This window comes from Plasmodium malariae, assembly GCF_900090045.1.
Source record: "Plasmodium malariae genome assembly, chromosome: 13".
In the NCBI taxonomy this organism is placed as follows: Eukaryota; Apicomplexa; class Aconoidasida; order Haemosporida; family Plasmodiidae; genus Plasmodium; species Plasmodium malariae.
In genome coordinates, this window is record NC_041787.1 from 660,335 (window position 1) to 686,388 (window position 26,054).

General features: G+C 27.1%; 6 protein-coding genes across 6 annotated transcripts; 3 read left to right on the plus strand and 3 right to left on the minus strand.

Moving 5' to 3' along the window:
• Positions 1-453: 453 nt before the first annotated feature.
• PmUG01_13021800 (polyubiquitin, putative) lies at positions 454-2,436 on the plus strand (the record flags this gene model as incomplete). Its single annotated transcript, XM_029007190.1, has 2 exons — positions 454-481; positions 1,319-2,436. The coding sequence occupies 2 exons, from the start codon at positions 454-456 to the stop codon at positions 2,434-2,436; spliced, it is 1,146 nt and encodes a 381-aa protein (XP_028863604.1).
• Positions 2,437-4,060: 1,624 nt separating this feature from the next.
• ATP4 (non-SERCA-type Ca2+-transporting P-ATPase, putative) lies at positions 4,061-8,203 on the minus strand (the record flags this gene model as incomplete). Its single annotated transcript, XM_029007191.1, has 1 exon — positions 4,061-8,203. One exon carries the CDS (start codon positions 8,201-8,203, stop codon positions 4,061-4,063), a length of 4,143 nt encoding a protein of 1,380 aa, XP_028863605.1.
• A 3,582-nt stretch (positions 8,204-11,785) lies between these two features.
• PmUG01_13022000 (glutathione peroxidase-like thioredoxin peroxidase, putative) lies at positions 11,786-13,095 on the minus strand (the record flags this gene model as incomplete). The annotated part of the gene is made up of 3 exons (XM_029007192.1): positions 11,786-11,929; positions 12,451-12,621; positions 12,808-13,095. The coding sequence occupies 3 exons, from the start codon at positions 13,093-13,095 to the stop codon at positions 11,786-11,788; spliced, it is 603 nt and encodes a 200-aa protein (XP_028863606.1).
• Positions 13,096-14,966: 1,871 nt separating this feature from the next.
• On the plus strand, positions 14,967-16,820 carry PPP1 (peripheral plastid protein 1, putative; the record flags this gene model as incomplete). Its single annotated transcript, XM_029007193.1, has 1 exon — positions 14,967-16,820. The coding sequence occupies one exon, from the start codon at positions 14,967-14,969 to the stop codon at positions 16,818-16,820; it is 1,854 nt and encodes a 617-aa protein (XP_028863607.1).
• An 844-nt stretch (positions 16,821-17,664) lies between these two features.
• PmUG01_13022200 (conserved Plasmodium protein, unknown function) lies at positions 17,665-19,186 on the minus strand (the record flags this gene model as incomplete). Its single annotated transcript, XM_029007194.1, has 3 exons — positions 17,665-18,078; positions 18,672-18,917; positions 19,121-19,186. 3 exons carry the CDS (start codon positions 19,184-19,186, stop codon positions 17,665-17,667), a joined length of 726 nt encoding a protein of 241 aa, XP_028863608.1.
• A 2,718-nt stretch (positions 19,187-21,904) lies between these two features.
• On the plus strand, positions 21,905-23,989 carry PmUG01_13022300 (eukaryotic translation initiation factor eIF2A, putative; the record flags this gene model as incomplete). The annotated part of the gene is made up of 1 exon (XM_029007195.1): positions 21,905-23,989. One exon carries the CDS (start codon positions 21,905-21,907, stop codon positions 23,987-23,989), a length of 2,085 nt encoding a protein of 694 aa, XP_028863609.1.
• Positions 23,990-26,054: the final 2,065 nt, after the last annotated feature.

Genomic DNA, 26,054 nt, shown 5'->3' on the forward strand with positions numbered 1-26,054 from the left:
ATTTAATATAAAATTAAAACAGCTAAAAGATAATCACATTTTTTAATTTTAATTTTTATTTTTATTTTTATTTTATTTTATATATTTAAAAATATAAGGAGGAAAATATTCAACAAGATAAATATTACATTAAAATTAAAATATTTAAAAATATATATTTAAAAGTAAAAGTTGTGTATATATTTATATATACTTATTTATACATATATATATATACATATTTATATATACATATTTATATATACATATTTATATATACATATTTATATGTACATATATCTTATATTATACATATATTACGCTTTGTTAAAACAAAACATTTATGTATTTTTTCATATTCGGAAATCTTACATATATACTAGGGCTTTTATTTTTTGTTTTAAAAAGTAAAAATTTTCACGTTCTCTCAAAATTTTCACATAACAATCAGATAGCCATATCCTCTTGCGAAAAATGCAAATATTTGTAAAAACATTAACAGGTAAGGCGAATAGTCATATGCCACAACTTGTGTATATGTACCTGAACATTTAATATATATATATACCTGAACGTATAATTACATATATACCTGAACGTATAATTACATATATACCTGAACGTATAATTACATATATACCTGAACGTGTAATACATATATACCTGAACGTATAATCACATATATACCTGAACGTGTAATACATATATACCTGAACGTGTAATACATATATACCTGAACGTATAATTACATATATACCTGAACGTGTAATACATATATACCTGAACGTGTAATTACATATATACCTGAACGTGTAATACATATATATATATACATACAATATGTATATACACTGGTGTATAAATGAATTGTATGTTACGTTTATACAGGAAATATGTACATGTGTAGGTGTAGTATATTTTTTATGCACATTTTTATTATAGTTTTACTTTTTAATCAGTATATAAAAATTAAATTTTATTTCATACGTTTGTATATATAAGTTGCTTTTTTTTTTTTATTCACATATGAACAATCAGAATTTTAGGCTGATTATTGTTTTAGAGATCAACGATATATAACATATGTATTTCATTTTTATTTACAACATTCTGAAAGTTTAAAAGTATTTAAATTCCATATAATATCATTTTGTGCATATTAAAAAAATATTATTTAGTGTACGTGCTTATACCAAGTTATTTTTTTTATATTTATCCTTTTCACGCATGTATATTGCATTTTATAAAAAGTATGAACATGGAATAATTTTTTTTTTTTGTTTTTTTTTATTTTTCCCAATTTCATATTATATACATATATTTTATTATTCCTGTGTAGGAAAAACTATAACTCTTGATGTTGAACCATCGGATACTATTGAGAATGTTAAGGCAAAAATTCAAGATAAGGAAGGAATTCCACCTGATCAACAGAGATTAATATTTGCGGGAAAACAATTAGAAGATGGAAGAACATTGTCGGATTACAACATTCAAAAAGAGTCCACTTTACACTTAGTCTTAAGATTAAGAGGAGGTATGCAAATCTTTGTAAAAACATTAACAGGAAAAACAATAACACTTGATGTTGAGCCATCAGATACCATTGAGAATGTTAAGGCAAAAATTCAAGACAAGGAAGGAATTCCACCTGATCAACAAAGATTAATATTTGCAGGAAAACAATTAGAAGATGGTAGAACATTATCAGACTACAACATTCAAAAAGAGTCCACTTTACACTTAGTCTTAAGATTAAGAGGAGGTATGCAAATCTTTGTAAAAACATTAACAGGAAAAACAATAACTCTTGATGTTGAGCCATCAGATACCATTGAGAATGTTAAGGCTAAAATACAAGACAAGGAAGGAATTCCACCTGATCAACAGAGATTAATATTTGCAGGAAAACAATTAGAAGATGGTAGAACATTATCAGACTACAACATTCAAAAAGAGTCCACTTTACACTTAGTCTTAAGATTAAGAGGAGGTATGCAAATCTTTGTAAAAACATTAACAGGAAAAACAATAACTCTTGATGTTGAGCCATCAGATACCATTGAGAATGTTAAGGCTAAAATACAAGACAAGGAAGGAATTCCACCTGATCAACAGAGATTAATATTTGCAGGAAAACAATTAGAAGATGGTAGAACATTATCAGACTACAACATTCAAAAAGAGTCCACTTTACACTTAGTCTTAAGATTAAGAGGAGGTATGCAAATCTTTGTAAAAACATTAACAGGAAAAACAATAACTCTTGATGTTGAGCCATCAGATACCATTGAGAATGTTAAGGCTAAAATACAAGACAAGGAAGGAATTCCACCTGATCAACAGAGATTAATATTTGCGGGAAAACAATTAGAAGATGGAAGAACATTGTCGGATTACAACATTCAAAAAGAGTCAACCCTACACTTAGTTTTAAGATTAAGAGGTGGTTTTTAAATTTTTTTTTTTTTTTTTAATATCTTGTTTTTTTTACGTCTTATTTAGTGTAATAACATAACACTTTATTATTTAATTAAAATTTTTTATAAAAAAATTTACAAGTTTGTGTTGTGTGCACATAATACAGTTTTATACGTTTGAATTTTTTTTTTTTTTTTTTTTTTAAACGTTGGTCCTATAATTTGGCATGTGCTATATCATTTATAGTTTTTCGTATACTGATATATGTGGCACTTATAATATTTTTTAAAGTTGATTTTGAGCAAATACTTAGTTTTTTTTTTTTATATACGTTTTTTTTTTTTTGGGATTTCATAAAAAATAATATGAACAAATATATGGTAGTTTTCCTCATACATTATATATATATATATAATATATATATTATGTTTACATGTGGATACATATGTAATATATGTACACCTTTTAAAGCCCTAAAAATTATTAAAACTCCCTGTTTAGTTTTAATATATAATAAATTAATATTAATGAGAAGCTTAACCAAAATTTTGTGCAATTTTATTTTGAAGAACGCAAAAAATGTTCATTTTGCCAAAAAAAACAAAACAGAACATTCAACGTTATAAATGAAAAGCTGTTCCAGTTTTTGTAGAAACAAATGTTAAATGATACGATATACCTTAACATGGATCTACTTAAAAGAGAAAGGCAAAAGAAACAAATGTAAAAAGACAAATGGCAAACGAAAAAAGAATAATTTTAAATGTAATTACAGCTGTTCAAATAAAAAAACTTAAATGCACATGGCCAAAATCTCTAGGAGCAATTATGGCAATAACTTGACAAAATGTTTTATAAAATAAAATTTTCTTATAAGTTATTTTAAAGCAGTTTTTTTTTCTTTTCTTTTCTTTTCTTTTCTTTTTTTTTCTTTTTTCTTTTTTTTAAATAAATTAAATATTTTAAAAAGTTACTCTAAAATGAAAATATTCATACAAAATTTACGAAAAAAAAATATGAATTTATAAAAATATCATGTCATGTATTATTTATATTCTCGTTTTTGTTTAATAAGAAACACAAAATAATATAATGAAACATAAGTAATTTTTTTTTTTTTTTAAATAGGCAGATCAAATCAATATTCGAGCAAAAATGGATCATTATGTCATATGCACACACCATACCATAAAACAAAAGTATATACATATATATAAACTTACAAGCGCTAAATAAAACGTGTACATGTGTATAAGTGTATGCGTATGTACATGCGTATATATAGTACGGGTTTTCTCCATCCGCCTATTACGATACTGTAATAAGTGTATATATGTAAGCTTCAAAATTTTTACCTTTTGGGTGTCTTCCATCTTGCACAAATACAACGAAAAAAAATGGGAAAATAAACAAGGGAATATAAATATGGGAATACATACATATGAATATGGACGCGGACATATAAATATAGAAAAATTAAAAAAGGAAGGGATCCTAAACTACGTAAAAACGAAGCAAATACATGGCGCGTACTATTATTTATAAATAACCCAATTAACAGTTTTCTAAGGAAAATAAAAAAGTTTCTTTTTTTTTTTCCTTTCCCCATCCCCCGTTACAGATAATCATTCCTCAGATTTCATGATCGCGAATGGGTAAATTAACCTCCAATAGTTTTGTATTTTCTCCTGTACAAAACTTTGGGTATGATCTCATCGAGGATTAAGTTTAGGAAAGCCCATGAAATGCCAAAGAGATACTGCCACCACAACAAACAGGTAGTATTCAAAACGGCCGTTATACCAGGTAAACAAGTAGCGATAAAAGTTAAAGTTGCTGATATACTACAAGCTAAATGCATCCACATGTTTCTATTAAAAACTTTATAAAATGGCTTCCAGCTTCTTACTGTATAAGCTCTAAGCATTTCACACCACACACCTGATATAAATGCTATAGTTCTACCACGTTTTGAACCCTTGGATGCTACATCTTCATAATTTTTTCTAAATGCACCTTGTATGATATCTTCTTTTCCTTTAACTTTAGTATCAAGTGCAGGTCTACACCATCCATATTCATCTACAGCTATATCGTCAGGGCAACCATTCTGCATTATTCTACGAATATCGGGATGAATTTCAGCAGATGTTGGTCTTAAATTTTTAACCTTTCCTTTTGCTGCACCCAAAAATACTACTGGAACTTTTTTACGAGGATGCCAAAAATTAATATTAGTAATCCATCCAATATAATCAGATGTAATCCTATATTCATATGTACTACAAAAGTATCTAAATTCATGTAAAGTTGAATTGTCTGAATATTCAGGTATTTTTACAGTTTTACATGAACCGTGAATGTCATTTAATGTATAACTTCCAGTACATATATATAAAGAGAATGCTAATGATAACAATACACACAAAGCTTCAAATATAGTATGTGGTAGAATTCCATAAAACCACCAACGTTTCGTCATAATAGGTTGTTTTTTTGGTCTTGGAGGTGTTTTCATATTATCATCATTTGGTGGTTCTCTTGATAAAGCAACAGCTGGGCATCCATCCGTCATCAAATTCAAAAATAATATCTGTAATGCTTCTAATGGAAAAGGCATTTGTAATGCTATTGCGATTGATAAATATAAGATTTCACCAATATTTGTACCAAGTAAAAAACAAACAAACTTTTGTATATTCGAAAATATAGTTCTTCCTACATCAATTGCACTAACAACAGTACAAAAGTTATCATCTATTAAAATCATTTCGGATGCTCCTTTAGCTACTTCTGTTCCATTTATACCCATTGCTACTCCTATATCTGCAGCTTTTAAAGCTGGAGCATCATTAACTCCATCTCCTGTCATAGCCACTAGGTACCCTTTTCTTTTTAAAGATTGAACTATAGTAATTTTGTCTTCCGGTTGTGCTCTTGAATATATTAGAATTTTATCGGTAAATGCGTCCAATTGTTCATCTGATAATATCGGTTCATTAGGGCTATTATTGATATGTAGCTCGGAACACTCGATGGCCTCCTCCACCTTATGTACATCATTCCCATTGTTACATTTCCCATCGTCATCATCCTTGCTAATACCTTCTACCTTATGCACCTCTTCTTTTTCTCCTTCCCCTACTTCAACACCTTCCGACTTATCTTTTATTAGGCCTATTAACTTTCCAATAGCAATGGCGGTAGGTTTTTGATCTCCTGTGATCATAATAACCTTTACTTTAGCTTCTCTACAAGTCTGAATTGCTTCCTTTACACCCGGTCTGGGTGGATCAAACGAAGCAATATACCCAATGGGTATAATACCACCCCCATATTGGCCATAATTAATAAATTTTAACCTTTCGTCTGCATCATCTAAAATTTTTAGTTCTTCAATATTTTTATCAGTTAAAGGTTTAATACAAACAGCTAAAACTCTTAAAGCTTTTCGAGATAGCTCCAGATTTTTGTTATATAAAATGTTCTTTTCTTGTTCTGTAATTTTGTTATTCCATTCTATTGCAACTCCTTTGTCTGTTTCTTCTAACAGATGTGTACTTCTATCTAATAATTTATCTGGTGCTCCTTTTATTAAAGCAATATGTGTATATTTTTCATTTTCATTATGTAAATAAATTTGTTCAAACTGATTTTCTATTTTTAATTTATAAAAAGTAATTTTCATTTTTCTACACGAGTTGAATGTGACCTCTAAATTATCTAATCGTACGTAATCCTTAAGATAAATATTACTAGATGTGTTTCCAAGAAAATTATATCCTGTTTTAGCAGCAGCAACGACAATTGGTCCTTCACTCATATTACCCTGAATGATCCACTTAGCTGTTTTCGAATCTCTACATAATGTTGTATCGTACGAGTTTAAATATGCAGCAAACATTAAAGCCCTTGTTTTATCTACTGCAAATGATTTGTTATCTGGATTTCCATAATTATACAAAATGGATTCAAAAGATTTGTTTTCATTTTTTGCCATAACAATTTTTTTCTTTATTTGACTAGTTAACTCACTCGAATCAAATAAACCACCATACGGTTCAAACCCTTTGGTAGGGTAAAAATCGAAAGTTTTTGTTAATTTATTATTATTATCACTTAACGATGATTTTTTACAAAACGTAACTGCATTGATGGCTGTCATTTTTCCTTCAGTTAATGTTCCAGTTTTATCTGAACATATAACAGAACAACATCCTAAAGTTTCAACAGCTGGTAATTTTCTAACATTTGCATTTTTCTTAACCATATCCTTAGCACCAGCTGAGAGTGTAATAGTAACAACCATAGGTAAACCTTCAGGTACTGATGAAACAGCAAAACCTACCCCTATAATTATAATAGCAAGAATTGGATCCTTATCTGCATGTGCTGGATCTCTATAATTAATTAGTACAGCTAAAGTAATAATAATAATTAATACAACAATAGCAATCAAACCTATTAAACCACCTAATCTATTTAATGCTATTTGTAATGGAGTTAGCTTACTTCCTTTACTCGATTTTTTTAATTGAGATGCTATCTTTCCTACCTGTGTATCTAAACCTGTGGATATAACAATCCCTTTTCCAGATCCATTAGTAACAGATGTTGTAGCAAAACATAAATTTGTTGAAAAGGGTGTAGTATAATCATCCGGAATAAGACCTTTCTTTATATCTTCCGATTCTCCTGTTAATAAACTTTCATTTGTTTTTAATTCAATAACTTCTACTAATCGTAAATCTGCTGATATGGAATCACCCGTATTAATAATAACAACATCACCTACTACTACCTCTCTTGAAGGTATTACTATTTTTTCATTATTTCTCATAACCGTACATTGAGGAGATGCCATTTCTGCTAATTTAGCTATAGCATCTCCTGATGATTTTTCCATATATGTAGCTAAACATGCGTTCAGTGTAACTATACTAATAATTGCTACTCCTTCCACTACTTCATTTAAAGCTAAACTAGCAATTGCAGCAATTAGTAGTAACATAACCACTGGACTGTAATATTGGGATAAAAATATTATCCATACAGGTACCACATCATCCTTTTCAATGAAATTTTCTCCATATTTTTCTCTATTGATTTTTACTTGCTCAGATGTCAAACCTCCATTTATATCCTTCAAATCGAACTCTTTGCATAAATTTTCAATACTCTCAATGGCGAAATGGTTGCACCCGACGGACCTTTTCTCCTCCGGAAATCCGCCGCTTCGTTCTGGAGATTTGTCTAACTCGGCTCTTTGACCCATCTCAGCTGCATGACCTATCTCTGCAGCTTTGTCTAACTCGACCGTGTGGTCTATTTCATCCGCGTAACCCATCTCCATCTCTTTACCTATCTCTAATGCCTTTCCTGCAGCGGACGCTCTCCCAATATCAGCTACTTTAATTTTACTTTTCCCTTTCGGACTATCTACGTTTCTTACTCTGTGTTCCCAATCGGACGTGTCGTCGTACCTCAACCTTTGTTCAAAAACTATCTTGTCCATTCTTTTTTCCTTTTCATTAGTCCTTTCAGACGATTCTCTTGTTTTGGATGATATTTCTCTTCTTTCTTTCTTTTCCTGTTGTTCATTTGTATACATTCCTCCTTTTTCCATTCTTTCCATCTCTACTCTTTTCTTTTCTTTTACACTTTCCATATCATATGCCCTTTGAGATATTTCATTTTTTATCGGTGAATTTACTACATCATAATTTTTTTTCTTTTGGTTGTTGTTATATCCTCCTTTCTTTTCTCTATTATTTGAATCTGTCTGTGTGTTTTCTGAATTCATAACTTTTTAGTAAAACAAAAATAAACGAAGCGAAGTAAATGAGGACAAGAAACTCAGCCAAACAAGCCAAATGCGCAAAATAAATTAAATTAACAAAATAAACAAAATTCACGATATTAATGAAATAAAATATATCAAATAAAATATATGTAATATATGTAATGTATAATATATATATAATGTATAATATATATGTAATGTATAATATATATGTAATGTATAATATATATGTAATGTATAATATATATGTAATGTATATAATATAAGTAAAGTATATAATATATGAAATGTATATAATATATGAAATGTATATAATATATGAAATGTATATAATGTGTATAATATATGTTATGTATATAATATATGAAATGTATATAATGTATATAATATGTATAATATACGTAAAATATATAATATACGTAAAGTATATAATATATATAATATATAAAATAAAATATGCACGATATAAAAAATACAATAACGGCGAAATTTTTTTTTATTTTTTCTTTCGGTGAATGACCGTTGAACAATGATTTTTGCACACAGCTATTTTGTTCAAAAAGAACGTTTATTAGCAATGAAGGAGAATATTTATGTAAATTCGCCCACACAAACGTGTGTATTTACATACACGCACATATTAACACACTTAACATACATACTCATACATTTACATACGAATAACGTATATTACTAAATGCAGACATCGATGATGGTGTATATTAATAAATACAAGCAATTATGAATATAGCCGTAAAAATATAAACTTAAAATATACATAATAATTATTTTTTTTAGTTATTTTACAATGTATGCTTTTTTATATAATTATAACTGTGCGAGCTACTTTTATATACAATAATTTTAAAATGCACGATTCTGGTAAAATTTAATGCCATCTGATTTTTCCAAAAATTAGCATACTAATTTTAAAGCATACTCCGTTACTGTGTTGATACATATATACATATATATACATATACATATATATACATATATATACATAAACATATATATACATATATATACATATACATACATACATATATATACATATATATACATATATATACATATACATATATATACATATATATAAATATACATACATATATATATATATATATATATATATATATATACAAACATTTATGTACCTCTTTGAATATAATATATCTGTACACTTAATACCATAATACGTACAAAACTTTAACGATAACTTAAGTTCTTTTAAAGCTGAAAAAAAAAAATTTTACGCGTTTTTCCTTTTCTCCTTTTTATGTAATTTAAACCTGAAAATTTTTACTCGTCATTTGTATATACGTAAAAATATACATTTGTTTACATACGATATGTACAGATATATACATATATATATGTATACATATTTTCGCTAATTACTATATTTAATTATATATATTTGTCCTTTCTAATAAAAAAAAGAAAAAAAAAAAATAGGAATTTTTCTCAACAAAATATGAAGTATATATGTAGTTTATGTGGAGTTTAAAATAAAAAATAAAAAAGTAGAAATAATCAGAATTACAATGGGTTTTAAGAAGAGAAGGGAGTACACGTTTGCGATGTATAAATATGTATATAAATATATATACATATAAATATACACTTATGTAAATATAAGTATATATAAATATGTAAATAAATATATACGTAAATAAATATTTGTATATGTATAAATATGTATGTAAATAAATATACACGTATTTAAGTAAATGTATACATAAATATGTATATAAATAAATATATATGTAAATAAATATATATGTAAATAAATATATATGTAAATAAATATATATGTAAATAAATATATATGTAAATAAATATATATATAAATAAATATATGTGCATATATGTACATAGTGTTACAGTAACTAATTTTTAAATCACTTGAACATTAAAATTTAGAATCAGGTGCGATATTTTGCATATACATATGTTAAGTGTATATATGTACATAGGTGTATACGCGCATTTGTACACGTTTATATATATATATATATATATATATATATATATATCACACATTATATGTACGTATAAAAATAAATACACGAATATACAAAATTGGTATATCTATAATATTATGTTTGCTTATAAAATCATTGCATAAAAATAGTGTCGTTTGAATACTAATTACTGCATTTTCCACTTCGGAAAAATAGTAAAAAACTTATAAATTTAAATAACAAATATTAGTAAAAAGAAAAGAAAGAAAAATGAAAACAAAAATGAAAAGAAATATGAAAAGAAATATGAAAAGAAATATGAAAAGAAATATGAAAAGAAATATGAAAAGAAATATGAAAAGAAATATGAAAAGAAATATGAAAAGAAATATGAAAAGAAATATGAAAAGAAATATGAAAAGAAAAATGAAAAGAAAAATGAAAAGAAAAATGAAAAACTAGTTTAATAAAACTTTACCCAATTCTTTACACTGACAAAATTGCGATAAACACTTTTTTTTTTTTATTTTGCAAATACAATAAGTAGGTAATTGTATTTAAACTAAAAATTTCAATGTTATATTTCTTTTTTTTTTTATTTTTTTTCAATGAGTAAATAAATACATAATTGATAAGATCATTTTAAATATTCAAATTCTTCATAAATTAAAAAAAAAAATTTTTTGGTAGTAATATTTTTACCTTTAGTTATTTTGTCCTTTTTTGTTATAAAATGTGTTTAAGTTTAGAAGAAATTTATCAAAATTAGAAAAATGATTGAAGTTGGCCAAGTGCAAACTGTTTCGTTATACTGATTTTCTCTGTGCACGCGAGTTGTATAATGAGGAGAATAAAAAAAAAAGAAAATAATAAATAAATGTTCAAGTAGATGAGGGAAAAAAAAAGGAATAAAAAAAATGAAAAAAATAAAAGGTAAAACGTAAAATGTAATATGTAAAAGGAAAAATTGGCAATAAAACTGGTGCATAATTAAAAGGAGCAAAGGTAACACCATAACAAATAGAATATATAAAAGGACAACCAAAAAATATTACTAAAAAATAATGTACTTTGCTAGGAAGCGGTCATTCTAATTACAAAATGGTGTAATACTGCTTTATGTTTCTTATGGTTTTATTTAAAAGAATACGTACTGCTTTTTTCGTTTTCTCATTCGTCCATTCTCTGTGCTTTTCTTTTCTTTTCTTTTTTTTTTTTTTTTGTTTTTTTTCTACGTGCATTTTAAAGATATGCGTACACACATATGATATACATGTACAACTGTACAGATAATTCAATCCATTTTTTTTTTTTTTTTTTTTTTTTTTGGAGGTAGCCAATTTTTACGGCATTTTCTTTCGAACTATGTTGTAGAAAAATTGGTTGTTGGTATGTGTACAATATATATATATATATATATATGTTACAATGCACGTATACATACTAGTTTGCGCCCATCATAGTTATGCCGTAAAATGAGAATATTTTTTATTTCTGTTGTCATTCCGCCTGCTATTCTGCCTGCTATTACACCTAGTATTATGTCTGCCATTCCGCATATAATATCCCATTTGTTATATCATCTTTTAGCTTCATTTCATGCTCCTTTCTTTTTTTATAATAACTCGACAATAAATTTTTCCATATCTAATGGGCTTGTCCTCGGTGAAAAGTACTTGACAACATTTCCCTTTCTATCAACTAAAAATTTTCCAAAATTCCACCCGATATTTTCTAGCTTGCCATTCTTATCATGCATCTGAAATGGAAAAAATTAAAAAGCCCGTATGTACACTACGATAACTTTATACGTGAAAAGGAGTTGATAAAATAAATAAAATATATATGTATACTCACATACTGGAAAAAAAAAAAAAAAAAAAAATGTAAATACTGCACACCCCACAAATATTTTCCATGTTAGGGTCATTTAACATGCAAAAAATATTAACTCATTTAAAGTTAGAATATATGAATAAAGCTTGGCTTTTTGGTTTTCTTTCTATTTTTGATTTTCTTTCCTTTTTTGATTTTTTTTCTATTTTTGGTTTTCTTTCTATTTTTGATTTTTTTTCTATTTTTGGTTTTCTTTCTATTTTTGATTTTCTTTCATTTTTTGGTTTTCTTTCTATTATTGATTTTCTTTCTATTTTTTGTTTTCTTTCTATTTTTGATTTTCTTTCTTTTTTTTGTTTTCTTTCTTTTTTTGATTTTCTTTCTATTTTTCGGTTCTCTTTCCTTGTTTCATCTCTTTCCTTTTTTCAAAAAGAGTATACTTACCGATTCACAGTTGGCCTTCAGAAACTTAAACAAGTCATTTGTATTTTCGCCATTCACTTCAACAGGAGCAAAGGTACTATACTTAACATTTTTTTTTTCGTTAAATGCGCGTATATCACATACGTTTTGGTATTCCTGATTTAGAAATTGGTACGTTGGAAATGCAAGGAGCTAAGAAAGGGGGGAAAGGGGAAAAAAGGAGTAAATACAAGTGTATGAAAAGACAGTCGCAAAAATGCACGAATGAATAAAGCAAGGTAAGCAATACAAACAATGAGAATAAAATACATTCATAAAACAAATGAGCTATTTTAACGAACAGTCGACATTTCACTGTTTCATTTTTTTAATCTTCACCTCCAATCCCTTTGCTTGTAGCCGTTCATATAACTGGTTAAACTGTTCAATCTGACTACTCGTTAAACCACATTTTGATGCAGAGTTGAAAATAACTAAAACCTTATTTTTATATGTGGACATTGATATGGTTTTCCCATCTAAAGATTTTACATCATAATCATAAAGAGTAGGTCGTAAATCGCCCTTTGAGATGGTAATTTTTTTAAAAAATCCAAACATGCTTGATATATTCCTCTGAAGAATTAATAGTGCTAAGGTTACCTTTATGAACAGCAATATTTTCATTTTGCTAATAAGCCAAATTGTTATTTCTTAAAAAGAGAGGTTTTATATGTTTTTCTTTAAAAAAAAAAACAAATTGCTATTTTATATTTTTTGCAAGAATGTTCTTTTTGCGTTCTTTTAGTGTATTTAAATATACCGATGTGCACAAATAGCTTGCGTTACTTCAATATATTTTGCTTCATTAAATTTTGCTTCAATATATTTTGCTTCAATATATTTTGCTTCAATATATTTTGCTTCAATATATTTTGCTTCAATATATTTTGCTTCAATATATTTTGCTTCAATATATTTTGCTTCATTAAATTTTGCTTTATTTTGTAAAATTTACTTCACTTTGAAAATTTTACTTTCCTTTGAAAATTTTCTTTTACTTTAATAATTTTACCATATTTTGATAATTATATTTTAATTTTTTAGTTTTATTTGTTTTATTTGTTTTATTTGTTTAATATTTTTATTTGTACATTTTATTTTATTTTATTTTGATTTATTTTTTTTTTTTCGGTACTTTGTGAACAATTAATCAAATTTTTGAAAAACTGTTTCTACCTCACTCCGTTTAAATATATATCTAAATATATATATATAATATGTATATATACGTATACGTGTGTATGTGTACACATTTATACTTTCTCATTATTACATATATATAATATAACTTTTATCAGAATGCTCCCATTAGGCCACCGGCTACTCCTTAGTTTTTTCAAGTATAATTTGCTGATTCCTAGTCTAATCTTATTTGCATTTTAACGCTAATCTGGCAAGGTCGAAAAAATGCTGAAACGAAAAAAAAAAAAAAAAAATATACATATATATATATATATATATATATATATATATGTATATATAAGCAAATAAAGTAAAATAAATCATGTAAGGTAAAAATTAGTAAAATAATATAACAAACGAACCAAACGGACTGCAAAGCAGACCAAAATGCAGTAAAATAAAGCATATTTATTCTAACCGCTTCTTGGCGAAAAAAAATTTTTTTTTTCCCTTTTATCGACTCTTCAAGAAAGAGTAGTTTTATTCATTCACTGATCCATTGGCGAGTTGACGAATTTACTCACTGACGCATTGACGTATTAACGTATTAACGAATTGACGAATTTACTCATTGACGTATTAACGAATTGACGCATTCACCATTTTGCCATTTCATTTAATGACCTCATTTTCCGATAGTTCTTGTTCCTCTTAAAGGCAAATTAAAAAAAAAAAAAAAAAAAAAAAAGGACGAGACTTCTCCTGCTCTTTCCCCAATTTTTGCTTATCAGTACACGAAATAAAAAAAAAAAAAAAGCAATCAATTTTTATTCTATAATATGTACATATGTAAATATCCCGTTTTTCCTGATCAGCTTAAAATTTTCTTTTTGTTTAAAGTCAATAATGAACCCTGCTGAAATATGTAAATACGTGCCAAGTGAAAACCACAGAGAGAAAGACCTATATACGTACGTACATACATACATATATACATATGTATGAATATATGCGCTTATGTATGTATGTATATATATATGCATGGGTGCATGCATGCCTCCCTAACGCAAAAATAATCAATAGTGTATTTGTGCAATTTTGTTTCAATTGTAATTTGACTTCATTGGATGGTATCGGCCTATGGTTTTATTTTCTTAATGCTCACACAGCGCGTCAAATGTGCACATACATAAATATATAGGTATATGCGTATGGATGTATATATATATATATACATATATATATATATATATGTGCCTATGTGTATAAGCGCATGTGCTCATGTTCGTATGTTCTTATATGTGTATATGTATTTACGTAGGTACGCATTTTCGCGCTAAGCAAGAGCAACAGAGTACTGCAGAACGTTTAACATGGTATCTTTTATGAAAAAAGGAATTATATACATATCGATTTTATTCGTATTAATAAACTATATGTGTAAACATTTTAGAGGATGTAATGTAACAAGCGTAGCAAGAGTACTGAGTGACCACAAGGTAAAGAAATGCATTTACGTCAATAGTACTAAATTACAAAATGGTATAAACAAGCGTATTAAGAACTATCGTCCATTGTATTATATTAATAACAGAAGGACGAGAAGAAATCAGAGTTACAAACTGAGCAAGCACAAGGTGTGTACATTATTCCCCTTCTTCAGTAGCAAGCGGGATGATAAAAACGATAAGAATGTTAAATATAACAAGAATAATAAGTATGATAAGAATGATAAGTATGATAAGAATGATAAGTATGATAAGAATGATAAGGATAATAAGAATGATAAGGATAATAAGAATGATAAGGATAATAAGAATGATAAGGATAATAAGCAAGGCGAACATGTAAACATCACTGAGAGTAGTAAAGGAAACATTAACCAGAACAAAAAAAATGAAAAAAAATTGGGTGTCGAATCGAATGGAAGCACTGAGAGTTTGCAGAAGGACAGCAACCAGGTGAGCTCTAATGAAAAGGTAAATTCACAGCAGAGGAATAGAAGCGATGGTAGTAGAATCGAGGGTAAGGAGCAAAAGGAGGAAACGCTTGCAAGAAGTGATAGTAGCGATGGTAGGGGAGACAATGAAGAAAGAACAAACAGCAGTGTACGGCGTAATAATATTGTCTTGTCTATAAAACTTAAAGGCATGGAAGAAGAAGAAGAAGAGGAAAGGGTCAATTCAAAAGAAGCACTTAAAAATATAAATAAATATAGAAAACATTTAGACATGTTAAAAGATAAAATTATAATTGCATTTAGCAGTATATTTTGTTCATATACAAGAAAAATAGAAAAGAAGGAAAACTTCAAATCGTTTTATGAAAGCATACTGAGCAATTTTGAAAGGAACTACTGTAAGTATACATTCCTAGAAGATATTCTAAATATGAAAAATGAAAAAACACAAAAGGAGTATCTGTTAAATAACTACAGTTATTTTGTTGATATAATTAATATTATTGAAGAACAACTATATAACATTTTCCTTTTTAAGATCCAAATAGTAAAAGCAAAAGCGTTAAATGATATAAAAGATCTTTTATCAGATAAAGTAGATAAAATAGATAAAGCAGTTAAAGCAGATAAAGCAGTTAAAGCAGATAAAGCAGTTAAAGCAGACAAAGCAGATAGAGCAGATAGAGCAGATAACATAGATTACATATCATATATAAATAGTATTAATAAAATATTTCGAACATATGAACAAGAGTTAAAAAGTTTGATCCCACCTAATTTTGAATTTTCTATATATAATAAAATTAGGGAAAAGGACAAAAATAATTTCTTATTAAATTCGACTTATCAAATACCCGTTGAAAAATATAAAAAAATTTTAAATGACAATGTTGAGCATGTGAAAATGTTTTGTAAAGACTTAACCAGGAAAAAAAAAAAAAATGCATATAAAGATATAGAAAAAAATAAAAATTATCAAAATATTTTGCAAGTAATTGATAATCAACAAAAACAAATTGAAGCATTACAGGAACAACTAGAATCTTCTATTGAAAATGTAAATGGAAAATATTCCCCTTTTCATTGTGCACTTGCCTATAGAATACCTGACACTAATTTGAATATATCAACACAATATATGAAAGGAAAATTTAACATAAAATTAAATTGCATTCCTGATGATTCTTTGCATTTACTGGGATCCTATGGGTTTGTCAAGGCGCTACCTTATGGTAACCTGGGCTTATCCCTCTCCCTGAACTTTTGACTACCATCGTTGATTGGTTCTTTTAATTTTTTTTGCCATAATTTGGCAGTTATCTCGCCATAATTTTGCAATTTTTTTTAAGATATATATATATATATATATATATATATATATATATATATATATATATATATATATATATATATATATTTTTTTTTTTTTTTTTATTATCCAGTTCTTTAGCTTTTATTATACAATTTTTATATTTTTTTTATTATCCAAATTTTGATATACCGTATTAAATTTTTTTTTTTAAAATTCCATTTGTTGCAGCGACTTCATATGCGGTTGCTGTTCATTCAGCCCAGGAAGACCGTACTCTCTCCCTTCCTCATGTATTACTGACTTAATTATTAGTGTGTTACACATGTGAGTTTTTGCAAAACCTTTGTAAAGTAATGCACTACTATGGCAAATCGCCTATTTGGGTATCTATAACTTAAATTATAATACCTCTTAATCTAGTACACTGAACAATGTACTAGCTACCTATTTGCTTCTTTCTTTCTTTCTTCTTTTTTTTTTTTTTTTTTTTTTTTTTTTTTTGTGTTCATATATAGTTCAAATTTTCGAAAGTGTAGAAAAGTACCTTTCATTTGGATATAAAATCTTATCATACATTTGTTAAATATATAAAAAAAGAAAAAAAAAAATTGATCATACAAAATACGTCCAACATTCCACGCTTGGATTATGTTCATCGTCGTGCCACGACTGCATATTTTTAAATGGTACAATTTGTGGCATTATGAACACATATCTCCTCAATCGGAAGCAGTAGTATAGTAGTAACAGTTGCAGCAGTAGCATCAATCCCAATTCCAATGCTACTCCATACTAGTAATTATAAATCGGTATTATTACTATGCGGATAGTAAGGCTCAATCAACTTTTTTATATTTTCCAAATTTTCCATTACGAAAATTTTCCACTCGTTCATATCATTTAGTATATTATAAATCGTTTTATTATCTTTTAGCATATCAGCAAATATTTGGTAGTTTTTATTTTCTTGTGTTAGTTCAAGAATTTTTCGCCTGACCATTTCAACTTGTTCGTCTGTTTTAATGTCTACTAGCAAATCTCGTAAGTCTTTGGATTTTATTAACAATTTTAATATTTCCTTCATTGATGCCCATTCATCATATTCTTTATCGTAAATTTGAAAGTGCCCCTTAATTGCATTTTTGTATTTTTCTATCTCATCTGAGATTTTTCTGTAGACATTTTCCCTTGTAAAGCAGTTTTCGCCCGAGATCTGCGAGACCGCAAAAAAAAAAAAAATAATAAAAAAAATAATAAAAAAAATAATAAAACAAGATAATAAAACAAGATAATAAAACATGATAATGAAACAATATAATAAAACAAGATAATAAAACAAGATAATAAAACAAGATAATAAAACAAAATAATAAAACAAAATAATAAAACAAGATAATAAAACAAAATAATAAAACAAAATAATAAAACAAAATAATAAAACAAAATAATAAAACAAAATAATAAAACAAAATAATAAAAGATAACAAGAATGAAAATACGGATAAGGGTATAAACACAAGTACAGGTAAAGGCACAAATATAGGGACATATATAGGGATAAATACGGTACATATAGAAGCATAAATATAAATAAAAAGAGAAATTAAAAAGGCTACATCCCCGTCAGTGCACACACGTATGAAGTTGCCATCATTTGACTACTGTTCCTTTCTTATATTTTTTCCTCTTATTTATTTTCTTCCTTTATTTTCCTTTCTTTTAATTTCACTTCTTATATTTTCCATCCTTTTCGTTTTTCCCATTTTCGTTCTTTTTCTTTTTTCACTTTTCTGGTGCATAACTTACGTTACTAGACAAGAATACGTACACCATTTTAGCTCCCCTTTTGAAACTCTTAGATTCGAAATACTTTTCGTCCATTCTTTTTCCATCACTCCAGATAATCAAATCGTTTTCATCTACAATTGTATCTTTTAAGTTATACACATCTTTAATTAAGTCGACACATTCTTTTATTAAATGTAACCACGACTTGGGTACTATATCTCTTTTTTCTTCTTTATGTATTATGGAAACGTGTTCCTTCCCCTCCTACAAATATTGAAAGGGCATCGTTTCACTATATTTTCGGGTATGTAGCATTTTGCCCCGCTTGGCTGTATTTCTAAACGTGCTTAATTGTTTAACAGTTCGTTCATTCGTTCATTCGTTCACTCGTTCATTTGTCTGTTAGCTTTTTGTTTGGTTTTTGTTCGTTTTTTTGTTTATTCGTTTGCTTATTTTCCCCCGCTTACAGTGTGGAACGTATAAATCAGATCCAATACGTACAAGAAAATGCTTAGGAAAGACGACGTATTCATTCTTCACCACTTGTTGTTACTCAGTTCCTCTTCAGTAGACTTCGCTTGTTCGAAACGTGGGTGCATTCTCAGAAAGAAGCGCATATATGTATGAACGTATGCAGGTATGTATGTATGTATGTATGTATGTATGTATTGGCGCGTGTGTGCCGTTACTATATGAGAAGTTGTAATTCAATGAAAACTTGAGTTCTTTTTGTATTCACCGCTTTCCATATAACAACATTAACTTTTTCATGCAAACAGTAAAAAAAAAAAAAAAAAAAAAAAAAATAGTGGAAGATGAATACCCTCTTCTGAATGTAAATATAAGTGCGCAATATATATGAATCCTTAATGGATGCTGCGATTTAGTAAGATAATGACAAGAAGAATAAGAAAAGGTAGACCAAGTGCAATCCTCCCCCAAAGATTAACATTTATCCTTATATATATATATTTTTTTTTTTTAGTACATTCATATATATTCGATACAAGTTTTAATTCGTATGATATTATATAATGGGAGAGTCTAATTTAAAACTACACATACTTTTTTTTTCTTTTTTATAGTAAGAAAAACGACTTACAGTTAAGAAGTACTTCATATAAGATAAAATTTTCTTCTCTTTCATCAATGTATGCATATACACATAGCTATATTGAGGAAAAAAAAAAAAAAAAAAGCTAAAGAAAAAGACAAAGAATATAAATAAAAATATTTTATTCGACGATTAGTTTAAAAACACAACGTTAATAAAAAAGATAAACTGTTTTTTTTTTTTTTTTTTTTTTTTCTCTTTATGTTTAATTTTTGCAAGCTCTAGGCTTTTATTTCTCCCATTTGCTCCACTTAATCATATGCAAAATTCTATTTTTTCACACTGATCTCTACAATGAAGAATTAAAAAGAAATAAGGAAAAAAAAAAAAAATCAATTCAACTTTTCGCGCATATAAGAACCTTTTGATATTACATAAACCTCTGAACATTATAAAACTATTCATTTTGCTTACATTATTTTGTTTAAAATATTTTCTTCATTTTTTTTACTCACTCTCTTTTGTACATTTTTCTGCTATAATGAGGTCGTTTGTTTTATTTTCTAAAGTTGGGTGTTCTTTTATGGGTGTAAAGCTGGAAGTGATAATATTCAACACACCGCCATATGAATGCAGCACAAAATGAAGCTCATATGTAGATAATGTAATTACTATTCTTTTATTTCTTTCTCTTTTTTTGTTCTGGTTTTTCCTCAATATAACGCTTAGTATGTGTTTGTATATATATATATATATATACATATATGTATATATGCTTGTTACAAATATAATGAAAAAAAAAAAACGCACCACTTAACGCGCATATGCTTACACGTACACGTACACGTACACGTACACGTACACATACACAAACGTAAACGTAAACGAATGCACAAACACTTGCCTCACATAGGCGTACATAACTTATTACACATTTTATAAAAAGGAGGAATTATGAGTTGTATTAAAATTTATTTTTTCTTTTCTGGCCTATTTTTTAAACCCACCTATCAATATGATATATATATATATATATATATATAAATAAAAATAAAAATAAAAATTTTTTTTTAATAAAAAAAAAAAATTAAAAAAAATAAAATAATTCTATAACAAATCCTGCTAATATTAATTGTTTTGCTTGTTTGAAAATATGATACATTTTACGGGTAAATTCCCTGTTGTTACGCTGCATTTTTTTTTTTTTTTTTTTTACAGTACTACTTGACACCTTTCGGCTTACTATGGTTATTTTAGAGAAAGTAGAATTTAAAAATACATTACCATATAGTAAGTGAAGTCGAACATATATATATGTTCATATAGAACTTACGATACTACATTTTTTTCCATATACGTATACACATGAGTTTATACACAAATGCAATAGTGTATGTTTGTATGTACGTATGTATATATGTATGTGCTTCATTTTTGTTCCACTGAAATTCCTTTAAAGGGATCGTAGTGCTCTGCCTTATTTCACTTAATATTAAGCACAAGTTCAACGAATTACACTTACATAAGTGTTTATTTGTGTATATATATAAAATACAAAATAATCAAATTTATATATAAATATATTTATATATTGCAAGTGGCAAAAATAAGGCGAATAAGGGCTATGACAGTTATTCCTAAGTACCCAAAAAAAAATGAACACGATTCACTGTAAATATATTTTGAAATCCCATTTTTTTTTTTTTTTTTTTTCCCTCTGTTGTTAATTTTAAAAAAGGATATATAACAAAAGTACAAAATTTATTAAATTTATTTTTTAATCATTTGCGAGTAATAGCTTTAAATACATTAGCTTAAATATATATATATATATATATATATATACATATGATATTTGCGGGTGCTTATATGCAACAGGTACCCCCTAAAACGTTTGCTCTTATGTTTTATTTTTGCAGTCATAGGGACTACTATATACGAATTGATGAGTAAATAAAATCGTATATACGTATATATATATATATTTGTATGGGTAAAATAAGCATATTTTTGCGTAATTGTTCCTTGTCTGCGTTTCGGTATAATAAGGAGCAGGTAATCATTCAAGTGGTAAGAGTTTGTAAAAAGCAAAAGCTGACAAGCGTAACAAAAAGAGAAGAAATTGCTCTGATAGAGAAACCTCACTATTAGGGAAGGTGAAAGAAAAGCAACTGAAAACACAAAAGGAGTAGGGAATATGTCGAAAGAGGATGAAAGCAACAACAACTTGTACTTCCTAGCTTTAAGTAAAAACAAAGTAACTGTATACGAATATAATACTGCGTTGAGTAAGAACATTATAGATGATATAAATGAAGAAATAAAAAAAGATGGGGAAATAAGAAATAGCAAAGTTAATGTATTGCACGAGGAGGATGATGATAATAATAATAATAGCTGCAGTAATAACAACAACAGTAACCATGGCAGTAACAACAATGATAACAACAGGAGTAAGCCTAGTGCTGGTAGGAAAAATGATAAAAGTGTAGAGGACAGGGAAAAGAACAATTTGAATGGTACTCCTAGTGATAACCAGCTAAAAAAATCGGTGAGCAAATTTAATGACTTTTTAATTAATAGAGGGATAAATATATATAAAGAATATAATGATGTAGAGATAGCTACATGCACACATGATTATAAAAAAATAATTCTTGTTAGAAAATCTAAGCTCAATGTAGCAGAAATTATTGATATGCAAAATAAAGATAAAGAAGTTATTTATATAAAAACAAAAACGCAAATAAAGAGAATTGTAACGAGTCCAAGAGATAACTACATAGTCCTACATTGTCAATATAAGCCTGATGTTGTTAGTACCAATTTGTATGTGTATAAAATTAGCGGGAAATTAGGAAAGAAGAAAAAGAAAAAGGACAAAAAGGACGAGATGGGGGAGAACCACACGGAGCAGAGGGAGTGGAATAAAATCATAGCCTCTAATAGCGAAGGTCAAATGAACAAGCGGGTTGGCGATGGGAAAGGTGAAACTACTAACGCTGCTAACACGAATCAGAAGACTAACTCACATGAAAATAACGATAATAAGGAAAAAAGTGAAAGCATATATTATAACGAAATGCTAATATGCGAGCGTACATTAAAAAGTTATAGCAATAAAAATTGGCCTTTCTTTAAATGGAATGAGAGTGAATCAGTTTGCGTTTGTTTAAATAACAGTCAGATAAATATTTATAAAGATAACAACTTAAGTGTACCTGCAGATAAATTAAAATTAGATAATATCGAATATTTTGATTTATCACCTGACCTTGTTAATAAAAAGGGAAATTTGTTAATTACATATGAACAAGGAAGTAAAGGAAATCCATCCGTTTTTAAAATTTTTAACATGGATAATTTAAATAAACATATTTACTCAAAAAATTTTTTTAACTCTGATGAAATAAAAATAAAATGGAATAAAAATGGAACTTCCTTATTATTACAAATACATACACAAGTAGATAAAGAGAAACAGTCCTACTACGGTTCGAGTAATTTATATTTCATAGACACAGTAACATTAAAAGATGTTAATATAATGACGAATAAAGGATTAATATATGATACTATATGGTCATATAATCAGAATAAATTTTATGTATGTAAAGGAGAAATACCAGCAGAAATTGTTGTACATGATAAGAATGCAAATGTATCTTATTCATATGGAAGACATAAATATAATACACTAAAATTAAATTGTAATGAAAAATTATTATTAACAGGAGGATTTGGTAATTTAAGTGGAGATATATCTATATGGAATACATCAAATAAAAAAGAAATTACAAAGACAAAATCATCATGTGCTGTTATATGTGAATTTTTCAATGATGGAACACATTTTATAACTGCTACTACACATCCAAGATTAAGAGTTGATAACAACATAAAAATTTATAAATATAATGGTTTAATTGTCAGTCGAATAAATTTTGAAGAATTATATAATGTTATAATTTTACCATTTAATAAAATTAAATTTCAAGAAACGGATGCTACTTTAGGTACTTATGTTGATAACTCACATTTACAATTTTATATTAATAAACAGTTAGGTATCGATTCAAAAAAAACTGGTATATACAGAGCACCTAGATCAACTGGTTTGATTAGGTTAAATGGAAATTTATCATCGAAAATAGAAAAGTCAAAATCGAACTTACCTCCAGGGTGTAATTTTGTTATTGAAGAAAAAACATATAAAAAAAAAAAAAAAAAAAAAAAAACCCAAAGGAAAAAAAAAAGAGGGAGAAATTTTAATTTTTTTTGAAAAAAAAAAAAAAAAAAAAAATAGGCAATTACGGAGGTGTGTTATACTGTCGTACCTCTCCGCCACAGTGCACGCATTTAATAAAATGAGCATTTTACTAAGTGGTTTTGCAGGCATTTTTGGTATTGTATGCATGTATATATATATATTTATATATATATATATATAGATATATATATATATAGATAGATAGATAGATAGATAGATAGACAAACAGAGGGCAGCTTTTTATTTTTATAACCGCTTTGCAGTAGTATCCATTAACGTCTTATTACCCTTGCAGTTTTGCTTTTTTTTTTTATACATATTTTTGTACAAATTTTTTTTTTTTTCCCCTTTTTTTTTGTGTGTGTATGTGTGTGTGCGCGTGTGCATGTTTATATGCGGGGATTACAACGTAGACATTTTTTACTCCTTTATGTTATGCACTTCCAGTAATTTCTGAACGCATGAAGGAATTATTTATAAGCACCCCATAAGTATATGCATTATTTGCATAAAGCTAAAATAATTATGTTAACCACCTTTACTTATATTTTAATGGTATACTGTGGTTTTTTTTTTTTTTTTTTTTCGCCCATATGAGGGATATCATAGTCCAGCTACATTTGTAATTATTATGAACAAGTGCATGTATGTATGATAATATACATGTACATATATATATATATATTCATTACATATACGTGTTAGTGATAAAACTGAAGAATACAGACAAAAAGAAAAAAAGAAAAAAAGAAAAAAAAAAAAAAAATGCTCCCAGTTTTACATTAAACATCATTTTACAATAAAAAATGAATTCTATTTTTTGTTGTTATAAAAAAGGAATGAAAAAGACTGCTGTCGTAAAGAAACAAAGACGTAAGTATACATTATTGTACGAATTCTGTAAGAAATAAATAAATGCAGCGTGTGAAGCTAAATAATTATGAGCAATCGTCGAATACTTAAAGGTACAATACTCGTTTTGTCGCAAAATGGTTTATCCCTATGTGCATAGCTAATTTTTTAAAATGTACTCATATAATACATACACACAAGTGCACATATATATATATATATATATATATTTTTTTTTTTATTTCTTATGATATGCGTATTGGTAGCTTCATACAAACACATGATACACATACTGCCCATTCATGCAACAATTGAACCAACGAAAACTGCACATTATATAAACTTTAAATAACGGTATGCTTCTTTTGTGGGTAAAATGTTAATATATAAGAAAGATTGCCTTTTTTTTTCTTTTCTTTTTTTTTTCCTCATTTTTAATTATGTTCGAGTTGGTACTTTTAAAAGTTTGTATAATAAATATACTATTGTTATATAAAAATAAAAAATGCATTTAAATATACACGTATGTGCAAAAATACAAGTGTAAAATTAAGAATGAATAAGAGAAAAAAAAAAATTAAATTTAGCCTTCAAGCCACAAAGCAAAGCCAGCTATGCAAAAAAACCAAAAAAAAAAAAAAAGGAAAGAACATTTAAGGAATGTCATTAGTAACCTATATATTTCGTCAGCTGTAACTTAGAATTATAATTATAATAATTATTATCATTTATACTCACAAATCATAATTATATGTATGCATATATATTTATATTGACGTATATTTATATGGACGTATATTTACATGGACGTATATTTACATGGACGTATATTTACATGGACATATATTTACATGGACGTATATTTATATGGACGTATATTTATATGGACGTATATTTATATGGACGTATATTTATATGGACGTATATTTATATGGACGTATATTTATATGGACGTATATTTATACGTACATATATTTATATGTACATATATTTATATGTAGATATATTTATACGTATATACATTTATATATATATGAAAAATTAGAAAAAACAGAAATGGGACGATTTTTTTACAAATACGCTGTTCGATTTAACAGAATTCCGCTCTACTGGTACTACATATTATATATATATATATGCACACATACCTGTACACACAACAATTAATTAATAAAATGATGTTCTCTTACTGCTGCCGTTATTAACACATAGACAGTGAAACAAT